The sequence below is a fragment of the Bos mutus genome, chromosome 27 (genome assembly GCF_027580195.1).
Source record: "Bos mutus isolate GX-2022 chromosome 27, NWIPB_WYAK_1.1, whole genome shotgun sequence".
Taxonomy (NCBI): Eukaryota; Metazoa; Chordata; class Mammalia; order Artiodactyla; family Bovidae; genus Bos; species Bos mutus.
In genome coordinates, this window is record NC_091643.1 from 37760240 (window position 1) to 37773153 (window position 12914).

Sequence of the window (12914 nt, forward strand, 5' to 3'; positions counted from 1 at the left end):
TGATCAATGCAAAGAAATAAAGGAAAACAATAGAATGGGAAAGACTAGAGATCTCTTCAAGAAAATTAGAGATACCAAGGGAACATTTCATGCAAAGATGGGCTCAATAAAGCACAGAAATGGTATGGACCTAACAGAAGCAGAAGATATTAAGAAGTGGCAAGAATACACAGAACTGTACAAAAAAGATCTTCATGACCCAGATAATCACGATGGTGTGATCACTCACCTAGAGCCAGACATCCTGGAATATGAAGTCAAGTGGGCCTTGGAAAGCATCACTACGAACAAAGCTAGTGGAAGTGATGAATCCCAGTTGAGCTATTCCAAATCCTAAAAGATGATGTTGTGAAAGTACTGCACTCAATATGTTAGCAAATTTGGGAAACTCAGCAGTGGCCACAGGACTGGAAAAGGTCAGTTTTCATTCCAGTCCCAAAGAAAGGCAATGCCAAAGAATGCTCAAACTACTGCACAATTGCACTCATCTCACACACTAGTAATGCTCAAAATTCTCCAAGCCAGGCTTCAGCAATACATGAACCATGAATTTCCAGATGTTCAAGCTGGTTTTAGAAAAGGCAGAGGAATCCACTGGATCATCAAAAAAGCAAGAGTTCCAGAAAAACATCTACTTCTGCTTTATTGACTATGCCAAAGCCTTTGACTGTGTGGATCACAATCAACTGTGGAAAATTCTGAAAGAGATGAAAGACAGACCACCTGACCTGCCTCTTGAGAAACCTGTATGCAGGTCAGGAAGCAAGTTAGAACTGGACATGGAACAACAGACTGGTTCCAAATAGGAAAAGGAGTCCACCAAGGCTGTATATTGTCACCCTGCTTATTTAACTTCTATGCAGAGTACACCATGAGAAACACTGGGCTGGAGGAAGCACAAGCTGGAATCAAGACTGCTAGGAGAAATATCAATAACCTCAGATATTCAGGTATGCTCAGATATGCAGATGACACCACCCATATGGCAGAAAGTGAAGAACTAGAGCCTCTTGATGAAAGTGAGAGTGAAAAAGTTGGCTTTAAGCTCATCATTCAGAAAACTAAGATCATGGCATCTGGTCCCATCACTTCATGTCAAATAGATGGGGAAACAGTGGAAACAGTAGCTGACTTTATTTTGGGGGGCTCCAAAATCACTGCAGATGGTGACTGCAGTCATGAAATGAAAAGACGCTTACCCCTTGGAAGGAAAGTTATGACCAACCTAGACAGCATATTGAAAAACAGAGACATAACTTTGCCAACAAAGGTCTGTCCTGACAAAGCTATGGTTTTCCCAATAGTCGTGTATGGATATGAGAATTGAACCATAAAGCTGAGCGCTGAAGAACTGACGCTTTTGAACTGTGGTGTTGGAGACTTGAGAGTCCCTCGGACAGCAAGGAGATCCAACCAGTCCATCCTAAAGGAGATCAGTCCTGAACATTTATTGGAAGGATTGATGTTGAAGCTGAAACTCCCCAATACTTTGGCCACCTGATGTGAAGACCTGGCTCACTTGAAAAGACCCTGATGCTCAGAAAGATTCAGGGCAGGAGAAGAGGACGACAGAGGATGAGATGGCTGGATGGCATCACTGATGCAATGGACAGGAGTTTGCGTAAACTGGGAATTAGTGATGGAGAGGAAGGCCTGGTGTGCTGCAAACCATGGGGTTGCAGAGTCGGACACAACTGAGTGACTGAACTGAACGAGACCCATGGCCTGTCACAGGTTGCTATGGAGATCTTTTCTCACCAAATATGTCTTCCTGGAAGGGAACTGGTCAACAGGACTTGAGTTTTAAGAATGGGTCTCTCTGGCCTCCTGGACATCTGACCCAACCAGATAATGAAACTCACGTTTTACCCTGGAGCATTACTCAGTTGTGTCCATCTCTGTGACCCCATGTACGATGACCCACCAGACTCCTGTCCATGGGATTCTTCAGCCAAGAAAATGGAGTGGGTTGCCATTTCCTCCTCCAGGGGACGTTTTTCTTGGCATTAATAATGACTAGTGTTTTACTTCTTGACTCTGTACCTGGATAAATCGTAAAGGTAGGGCTGAGAACTCCCAGCTGACCTCTTGTACTGTCCCAGAAAAATACTTTGGTTTAAAAAAAAAAAAAGAGAACTAACTTCGCCTCTGAATCCGATTTTCTCTTGAGGGAGTATTTCTATCATTGCGGTTGTCTTGAGTTCACTGGGGAACAGAGAATTGTAAACGACAGGACTCCCACAGCTCAGTGGGCTCGCAGGGTGGGCCCAGAAGCCATGAGTGTGACGGAGGGGGACATACCGCGCCATCAAATGCAGTCACCTGTCTAATCTGACCCGTTCGTTTCTTCATGAGCTCAACCAGCATCTTTAGAGTATTTAAAGTCAGGTCTGTGTAGTTAACTGTCAACTGTTATTTTATCTGTCTTCTCGGTTCATGTCCCATTGCTCTTATCAGAAGTCTGGCACTGGGGGAACTCAGGTCTTGGCAACAGGAGCGCAGTGCTTGCCTGGCCTGGGCAATGTCCAAGGTACGAAAGGAAGGAAGAGTCAGATCTAAAGTCACCGGGAGCTCAAGAGTGACAACAGCAGTTTTACGAAGGAGCACACTTACCTGCAAAATAGTCCCCATGGTCTGGCCACATTACAGAGACAGTGACTTGGTTCATCATTACTATTTATTGGGCGCCTATTTTGTGCAAAACACTGTGCCAGGCCTTGGGGAAAATACAAAGATAAACCCACAAGACTGCCCTCAAAGAGCTTACAGTCTAGGGTAGGAGCAGTCTCTGGAGATCTGCTAGGTGTGACTAACCTCCCCCACACCTGCCCCAGAAAAAGACAGAGAAAAGGAAAAAAGAAAAAAACTCAAGTTTACTAGACTTGGTTTCATCCATTTTTAGTTCAGCAGCTTCACATTAAAAAAAAGCATCAATCGGAAAATCTTTTAAATGCATACCTTTTGCTTGTAAACAAAATTCATTTTCATTAGAAAAACGTTGTTTATTGCAATTAAGAAAAGCCTCAAACGTTTCTTCAGTATCGACATGAATGTTTTTCTTATGAATTTAAAGTAAACAGTTTCCCAAATTGCATCAAAACATGCAACAGTTTTTTGAAACAGATTGTTTTAAACCACGGGCAGTCACATAAAAGGTACATAGGCTGTCTGCTAAAAGCAAGGGAGGCTTCTGAAATGGACAGATGTTGACTATCAAAATTCACAGCTTATGGTTTCCCCCCCATAAACTCATTTCATGTCAATTCAAAGTATTATAAAGCAGCCCCATTAACCTGTAGCCCAAAGATCTGAAGCTTTAAGGTTGAGATGGTTCTTATAGCCTTAAAGCCTCTCTCAGTGCTATCACTAGGCTGGCCAGACCCACCAAAGAGCTGTAAGATAATTACAAAGACAGAAACTCAAAAAAAAAAAATGAAACTCAAATTAACCCCTTTTCCTATTACACCATAAAGGATTTCTGGTCTCTGGTTATCTTCCTTTAGGCACAAAGAAACCCAATGTAATCAATTGTGGGGCATGGAAAACAGATATATGTGCTGGTCCAGGTTAAACCGCAGGAGAAAAGGAACATGGGAGCACACTAGAGCAGAGTCTCACAATTCTTCCCCAGGATGATCCCAGGACTTTCTAATCCAAAGTGTGAAGCCTTCAGTCTTGTGGAAATGCAAGACTTTTGAAAACACTGATGCTAAGGTAGACAATGTTATCAACTGAATACAGGTCCAACTTTTCATGCAGTTACAGTGGACTTACAAAGATGTGCAAACCCAAAAATGAGTTCCTGAGAGGAAGGTTTTGTATTCCCGTGTTGGATCATCCTTGTCCTGAGCAGTTTCTCTTTCAAATGAAAGCAAAAACTCTTATTGTGCTAGTGGGCCTTTCTACTCCCCTTCCTCACCTAACTCCAAAAAGGGGGTGAGCCTGGACTGAATAGTAGCTGGAGTAAATTTCCACATTCAAGTGCAGCAAACACAGATCCAGGCGTCCAGAGGCCTCTGAATGTCTCAGCTGGCCCTGGGTCTGCCCTGGGCTGCAGGCCCACTGAGAGCACCCTCCTCAAGGAGCACACACCCTTTCAAGCTTTGATGCCGACAGATGTTAAGTTTGTGTCTAGTATTTGTACAAAAACTATACAAAAAGTTAAATCTTCTGGGTGCAAAATCTAACAGAAATAAAGTCAGATCAATATGAATTATATGTTAATTCATCTCAGTCACCTTATTACATCTGCCCTCTCATTACTAAGGTGCTTTTCTGTTCAATCGGCCAAAGAGATACAACGAATTTTACAGATGTGTATGGTATAAAAAAATCACTATTTAAGTTAACTAGTCCAACTCTTGTCATTTTACAGATAAAGAAACGGAGACCCTGAAAAGTTTAATGAAAAAGCTGCGAGCCAAACCCAGTCTAGTATTCATGACACTGTACCTCTGGCCTCCACAGAACACATGCCCTTACAAGCCAAGCTGTTCCAGGCAATGTAAGTAAATGGAGATGTGTTTCTCATGACAAACATCAGCCACTGGTGTAAACGATGCTTAGAAAACATTAGCCCTTTTTGGTTACTGCTGACACTGTTCCTGCAGTGTTTGGTCTAGCTTTTAGGGATGATTGATCTGCAGTTGCTTCCTTTGAGGATATTTATTTGTCCACTGTAGAAAAAAACATGATTAAATATGATTATATAATCAATCTCTAAATTATTTTTACATACGTTTGGATTCTTTTACTTTTAATGTGAGAATTAATTTATGCAGAGAATGAGTGACATATTACCTCTATATAAATTGTTGGCAACTTGAAAATCAGTCACTTTCATTTAGAAAAGGAACTCTTCTAATAGAAAGGGCGTCCAGGGTAACAAAAACTGTATTAAAAATTACAGAAGTGAATTTTGACTAGTCTGTCATCTGAGGTATAGAAGAAAGGACATGCTCAGAGAAAGAGATCTGAGTTCAAGGGTCAGTGCCCTTCCTTGCTGGCTATGTAATAACCTGGAAGCAATCCAATCAACTTCTGGGTCAGTTTCTTTATCTTCAAAGAGCTAACATTTGCACTACCTACCTCATTATATTATTGAGAATCACATACAGTCAAATATACGTGAGTGCTTGTAAATAGAAAAGCACACCAACAATATTGATTATTATTACCCCAATAATTATTAAAATGTGGACCTAGAAAAAAATTTAAATAATTACCACTCTGTGGCACTAAGCATGCTCAGGAGAACAAACTCAGAGAGTAAACCATGCAAACATTTTCAACTTTCTATGGCAATGTTAAAAAAAAAAAAAAAAAATCACACAAAGATATAATACCAAGGAGCTTTTTTTAGAGAAAGCACTGAAAGACACAGACTTAAGTGACTTTAAAATGATTTGAGAATGATTTACTGCATATAAAGAGGTATTTAGTCTTTAGTGGAGAAAGCTGCTAGTCACCTGTCAGAAAAACAAGCATTTGGGCATTCCTAAGACAAATGGAATAAAATTCCATCATGTTTGGCTGTTTTGTAAACCAGGCTTCTCACTAGTATTAATTTTTCCAGTATTGAAATATACTGTAAAAGAGATGAAAGAAGATATCTGCTTCCAAATCACATCCAATGTGAGCCTGCATGAATGCAAGGCTTAAATAGAGTTCTCCCGACTCCACAGGCACCTCAAAGTACTGACTATCCTTCAGGAGCACTCATATTCCATCCAGAATGATGGACATACAACAAAGACTTCAAATACAGGTATTTCACAGAAGCTTCTGATGTGGCTGTCTCACTCTTATAATACTCCACTCTGGTGGCCTTTGTTTGTTTTTATTTGGAAAATTAGGTAGTACATTAGTCTTTCCCTTCAAATATGCCTTCTGATGTTCATTCTTATACCAAAAAAAAAGTTAACGCAAAACAAATGAAGATGCAAGGAAGAGAGAAACGAGATACAATTCATTAGGTATAAAAATATGTTGTTTCAAATTCAGAATAATTTAATAACTCTTCGTTATTTCATATGTATCTGGAAATGGGACAGATACGTGTCCTGATCCTGTCACAAGAGGTAGAATTCCAGCATTTGGTACGACATTCCAGGACAGGGTTAAAGTGACATTCCTATTTCCCCTGTAACGAGACATCATAAACAGACGTCAGCAGAAACATTTGTAGTTCAATAAAAATGTTTTAATTCAAGCATTGTGTATCAGATACTTTATGTTTTAACCAGCTCTTAAGTGGAATTCTAATCTACAAACACATTTTCTCAAGTCTTTTGAAATCTCAGACAATGCTGGAAAACCCCAGCATTCTCACTGTAGGCTTCCCGTAATGACCCACCTGAAGTTACTTAAGCATCACAGGCAAGCCATCAACCAAAACGCTTAAATATGTAAAACGCAGGAAACACAAACACATTTGAGCTAGAAACCAGGGTGAAATGATTTGAAACTTAATTCTATCATTATCCACATGGGCAAACCTGAATTGATCAAAATCTCTCAATGCTGGAAAATTTTTATCTGCAAAAATAGGTTTGGTTAAAATAGCTCTTCCTTAAGATTCTTTCCAAAGCTGACCCACAGAGACTAGAGCCAAAGCAGACCCAAAAGATCATTCTAATTCCTTCATTTTGTACAAAAAGAAGCTGAGGTTCAGAGAGGTTAAGTGAACCAAAACCAGGAACCTCAGTATCAAATCCTGGACCAACAGGCTGCTTCCTCATTCAGGTTCCCTGGCAGTTCCTCTGACAGCCCTACAGGAGCCCTCTGGGGATAACAGTCCCACCTCAGGATCAGCAGCCCAGGACGCTGCACTGCTGAGAGCAGAAGCCCCAGGCCCTCCCAGTCTGACTATTCAGTTCCCAGAAGGCAAGAGAGCCGAGCGCTTAGGCTCCGGCTTGCACAGCACTGTTTCTGCTCAATCTTCCAGTTCAGAGCTAAGTAAAATACTTTTCTTCTCTATCAACTTTTCTTTTTAGCCTGTAACATTTTTCTTTAAAAACACATCACGTCTTTCTCTCCCCTTCACATAGCATCGCATGTAAAAAATGACAAAGGGTTGCTCACTTGAGACCATTTCCGTCATCAAAGAAAAAATACTTTGTTTTCATATCTTTTAACAGCAGCTTCGGATTATCACCTCTCAGAACAATCTTGTCCCAAAGGACAACCTGGTTCAGAGCCTGCATTAAAATAAAAATTAATTAGATAATTCAATAGAAATTAGCATCTCGGTCACTTCAGATGTATTGGTAAATAAAGTCTTATTTATATGATGAATCTCACTTTGAGGGAACTGTTAAAATCTTAAATCAGACAAAATGATACAAGTGGATAGACACAGGAGTCCAACCTCTCCTGGACAAGACTCTTCCCTAAGGAAAATCACCTCTTTTGCTAAGACAACCCTATTATTTAAAGCCCTTGAAACTCAATGCAAGGTTTTAGACTTATGTGCTCTTCAGAGCAAGATCCTAGGAGAAACAGAAATTTCGTTATGGTAAAACCCTAGGAGTCAGACAATCCTTTCAAGTCACTGCTTTGACAGATCACAAACAAGTTTGGGAAATTAAGGACATGAAATGGAGAAAAAACACATCTGTAAAAAAGACAGAAGCTACAAAAGAGATAGTTTTGTTAGTAGAGTCACCATCTCCATGGGCTTGTGATTTTTACTAAATTACTCAGATCAGATATTTCAAATATATAAAATTTATATTCTTTCCTAGAGAATGAGGCTTTAAATAGCTACAAAAATACTTCCACACATGTACTTACATTATTTTTTGTTGAATATTCAGCTGATAAATAAAGAAACAACTGCTTAACATTCCAATCAAATATATTTTCTAGATGTAAATAAATTAAGGAATATATAAATCACAAAGCAGCATACAACTTTAAAAAGATTTTAGTTATTCTTAAATTGATCATTCATAGCAATATTGATACTAAAATTAAGATAAAAAAGAGGTGGCCCAGAAACATACTGGTCCACTAATAAAAACATATAAAAGATAATACAGTGTAAAATCCAGCTCATTCCAAAGTCAAAAAATATCAGTGAGATTAAGAGCATCCTTCCCTGCTCCTTTAAGCATTACTACCTGAGATATTTCAATTAATAAGAAATTAGCCAAGAAATAAAAATTTAGTTTTCCGGAAAATCAACCCACTAAGTCTAAAAGAAAGAGGACCTAGTATATTAAACATACCTGATGCCAATGGAGTTCTGAGTATCACCAATGATCGCAAGGCAACCTCATGTTATGCAAAAAAGAATAGGCTCAAGTAACTAAACCAAGTAAACTGTACAAGTTGAACTGAACTAAACCAAGTACAGTAAACTGTACATGTTGTTTATGGACACATGCCAGTAGAGATCAAAATGTCTCAACCCATGATGTGCCTTATAAAGTAAGAGTATGAACACCAATTTGGTTTACCAGAGTGAAAAAACTCACCAGGATTAATTACAACACTAGCAGCACTGAGACCCGGGTTGGGAAGGTCTCCTGGAGCAGGGATGGCAGCCCACCTGCCTGGAGAACCCCAGGGACAGAGAAGCCTGCTGGGCTACAGTCCATGGGGTAACAAAGAGTAGCACACAACTGAGCGACTAAGCACAGTGGCACTAAGAAACGAGCTGAGTTAATGTCTGGATTTCATTCAGCATCATACATTAAGTCAGTCATTTCATTATATCCATTTACATGCTAAGAGGTTCATGCTCATGACATTCCTCTCTTGGATATGTGTGTCCACTAAGAATCACTATTTTAGAATTGAAGTCTTGGATATCTCTTTATATGGAAAGGTACAATTTCAACTTTTAGCAGCCATGTTAAAGAGAATCTAAACTACAAATGATGAAGCTGGGAATATATAAATATAATAGCTCAAATATCAGGAAGTTTCACTGTAATTGCCCAATACACAAAATTCCTACTTTTACACTAGATCCAAACTCCCTTACTAGCTTAAAAAAAAAAAAAAAAAGACATGAAGACTTAATAGCAGAAGTCTGCCACAGAACTTTTCTGATGGTGTATTCTATTTCCTTAAAAAAAAAAAAAGTGCCTAAAGAATTAATTACTAGTCTACTTCTAAACCCCATAATTTATTTAAAAAAAAAAATGAAATTAAAAGTAATTCCAGGGTAGTAAGGGGCATGTCAGGTAAACTTCCCAGGTACACAATCTGCTTCCACTGTTCAGACAGCTGCTTTACACAAGTACAGACAATTCAGTCTCCATATTCAATTTTAATCCTGGGGTCCTAAAAAGGCAGGTGAGATCCTAGAAGTGGCTGGGAAGAATATTGCTAAAATAGTAATCTAAGCCCCTAAAAGAAGATTAAACTGGCCAAAAAGGAGTCAAAAGGTGGAAATTCAAAATAAACCTCCATTTTAAGTAATTGCTTTCATTGTTAAGATTTCTCTTACTATATAAGTACTTATAAAAGAACTATAAGGCAGAATGCTAGCACTTTTAATAATAATCATCTGATAATGACCTTCTGAACCACAGCACATGCAATTCGCTTTTTTTAACATATGCTTCTTTCTGCTATCACAAAATACTGACATATTCTTTGGGAGTGTACATGAAACACTGCATCTAGGTAGGCTGAGTACTGCTAACATCCTTCCTCCTTTAAGCTAAATGATCTAACTTTATTTTCTTTCTGAAATCCAGACTCAAAACTATTGTAGCTGGAGTGCGTTGCCATTTCCTCCTCCAGGAGATCTTCCCAACCCAGGGATCGAACCCAGATCTCCTGCATTGTAGACAGGCACTTTACCATCTGACCCACCAGAGAAGCCCTAGATTTAACTCATGAATCTATAAATAAGTTTTCTCAAGGTGTGAATGAGGGGACATTAACACGATTATACTGATGAAAACACAAGCAGAGAAATTTCCAAGGTTTGACTGATAACGGTGGATAAACATTTATTGCCCCCCCAGTCATTGAACAATATGATTATACAAGCAATGAAGAATATTTTTTCAAAAGGATATCAGCAGTTATATCAAATGTAATGAATCCCAAATCACTTCTTTCTCTAGGTCCAGTGAAGTCTTCTACATTTTTTCTAGAAGCAAAAAACAGTAAGTTTCACCATCCTTCAAACTTAACAGCATACAAAATTCACAAAATTCCTTACATAAGTGAAAGACGGTCTAGCTGTACCCCACAAACAAGTAAAAATCAGAGAAACTTGTGTATCAACAAACATTCTAATTCACTATTAAAGCAGGTCTTCAGCTATTTCCATTTAACTTAAAAGAATCCCTAACAAAACCCAGAGGGAGATAAAAAGTGCTCAAAGAATGTGAAATATTTTATGTCAAGTGATCTGGAAGAAGGGGAAGAAGAAATTACATACGACTATAGGGAAACCAAAACAAAATGAACAATTGCTATTTATTGAGCGCTTACTATGTGTCTCTGTCAGGTCCTATGTATTTTTGACAATCATCTCAATGCTCAAACATGCCAATGGGTTGGGTGTTACTTCCACTTCAGAAAAAACCAAATGAAGACCAAGGAAGGTAAGAAGCTAGCTCCAGATACCCAGGAGCTAACAGTTCAGGATTTACCATGAGCCACGCTTTTCTAAACTCTCCCAGAGCAGACAGACTCGGGAGTTCCAGCCAGGGTCTATCTTCATGTAAAAAAAAGCAGTTGCTAAAAAACATCAACATAGGCAGGGGAAAAAAAAAAAAAATAGTGGGGGGATAGCTATCAGATGACCAGCTGGTCCGCATTTCCGACTTAAGAAATAAAACGAAGGTTGAAGACGAGAGAGCACTTGTTGAAAGATGGCACAGAGAAGAATGACAGAAGAACCAGGGAGTTTAAAAAAAAAAAAAAGTGCTACGAATCGAAGAAGAAAGTCCCGGAAAATAAATCTTAGCATTAAAAAAAAAAGCGGAAGGACCATGTCATTTTAAAACTCTACTTGGGAGCATGTTTGCAGACTGTATTCAAGCCGCATGGCCCTTCAAAAATTTTTAAATTCAAAGCACGCCGTCGCGCAGCGCCGGGGTGTCGCGTCCTACCCAGGCACCCTCACCCCTCCGGCCCAGTCGGCAGGCACCTTCGACGGCTGTAGGAGCAAGCAGACCCCGGGGAGGTGAAGGGTCGGGGGTCGAGCGGCGCGGACACCTGGCGGGTTAGGGGTACGAGGCCGGGGGGTGGGGGGCGCGCAGCGCTGTCGTGGGGCTCCCTCATTGGCCGCGCGCGGGCGCGGAAGTGAGGAACCGGAAGGAAGGGCGGACGCCGACCCGAGCAACGCGCCACAAGAAAACTGAAGAGCGAGCCCGCGAAGGCGCGGCGCAGGGGGGCGCCGGGGGCCGACCCGCCCGCTTGTGGGCGCCGGCTGCTTGTGAGGGGGCCCCGCAGCCCGGCCGACCCCCCGACACCCAGCCCGCCTATCCCCGCCCCCCGGCGTCGGCCGCACTCACAGCATGATCCGCGAGACGTGCAGCCGCACCGGGACGCTCCTGTCTTTGAAGGCTGTGGTGATGAAGCAGCCGAACGTGAGCGCCGCCATCACGCTCAGCGAGAAGGCGAACAGCGAGTTCGCCCGCGACAGCACCGTGTTCATCTCGGCCGACGCCCCGAGAACGCACCGCGGCACAGGCACAGCCGGGACCCCGTTCCGGCAGCGGACCGGCTCCCGACGATCCGCGCCGCCTGCGCCGCGCGTTCCGGGGACGCGCGCTGCCGCGGCCCCGCCTCCTTTCCGGTCCCGGACGCGATCGAGCGCGCGCGCCCCCGCTGCCCGGACACACCCACCGGCGGGCCGGGCGCGCGCGGAGCCTGAGAGACTGACCGCGCGCGGGGCCGCCCCCTGTACCGTCCTCCAATCAGCGACGGGGAGGGGCGGAGCTTCGCCCGAGGAAGCTCCGCCCACTTGGTGTTACGTCCCTAGCCCGGCCCGGGTCTCCATGCCCATCATCCTTTCTCCGCCTCTTAGTCAGCTTGGGTGGAACTGTGGCTTCCTAGGTGCTTAGGTTCCGTTATTTTGCGTTTAAAACCAGCAGCGGGGCAAGATCGTTTGGTGCGTGTCCTGACGGGTCGCGTTTGAAAGCAGCATTTTACAAAGCGCCCGGTTTTCCCCTTTGTCAAGCCTGATAAAAGTTAGAACATCAGCTTTTGGGGAGGGCGTGGGGCACAAAATTATCGGATAACTGAAAGGATGACCTCACTGGGCTCTCAGGATCAAAGAAGGTGATCGCTGTGGAACTGCTATGCCACACAAAGGATAGTTTACATTTTTATAAAATATATAAATTCATAGCGTAAATTTAGCAAGCCATCAATATATAATGGCCCTGAGAGACCGTAGGGTTCAGACTGCCAATCCCTGAGCTTAAATAAACTACCGTCACCTTTGCTGTTAGCAGCTAAGGTGGGTTTTCGTTTTGGGTTTTGTTTTGTTTTTTGTGTGTAGTTTAAAAAATAGGATTCAATGAGCCCAGTAATCCGCTCAAGTTAACTTCTTAAAAAGTTTTGAGTCCATAAACTAAGAGTGCGAACACCTGAGATACCTGCAGACCAGAAAATGATACTCTGACCCTATTGCTGTTTGACCTGATCAGTTGTTGAGCCCTTGTTTCTTTGTACTACTCAGTAATCCCTCAATTTTCATCCAGCCATACAGTTAAAATTCTTCTTAAATGCCTAGTACAGCAGGCTCTAAGAGAACAGGACTAATAAGACAAAGCCCCTGCTGAATTGAAGTAGGGCCAAGTAATGAAAACCAAACAAGCTTTAAACTAAAGAGAGATCTTTAGCTAAGTTTAAGCCCTAAATTTTTATGTTCCAGGCAGCACAGTAATTAAATGAAGCAATGATTTGTTGAACATCTACTGTGTTGCACATGA

General features: G+C 41.7%; 1 protein-coding gene across 1 annotated transcript; it reads right to left on the reverse strand.

The window, feature by feature from the left end:
- Nucleotides 1-2855: 2855 nt before the first annotated feature.
- On the reverse strand, nucleotides 2856-11803 carry SPCS3 (signal peptidase complex subunit 3). The gene is made up of 5 exons (XM_070364384.1): nucleotides 11490-11803; nucleotides 10039-10114; nucleotides 7795-7869; nucleotides 7084-7199; nucleotides 2856-6142 (listed from the first exon to the last, which is right to left on the reverse strand). Exons 1-5 carry the CDS (start codon nucleotides 11630-11632, stop codon nucleotides 6010-6012), a joined length of 543 nt encoding a protein of 180 aa, XP_070220485.1. The 5' UTR covers nucleotides 11633-11803; the 3' UTR covers nucleotides 2856-6009.
- Nucleotides 11804-12914: the final 1111 nt, after the last annotated feature.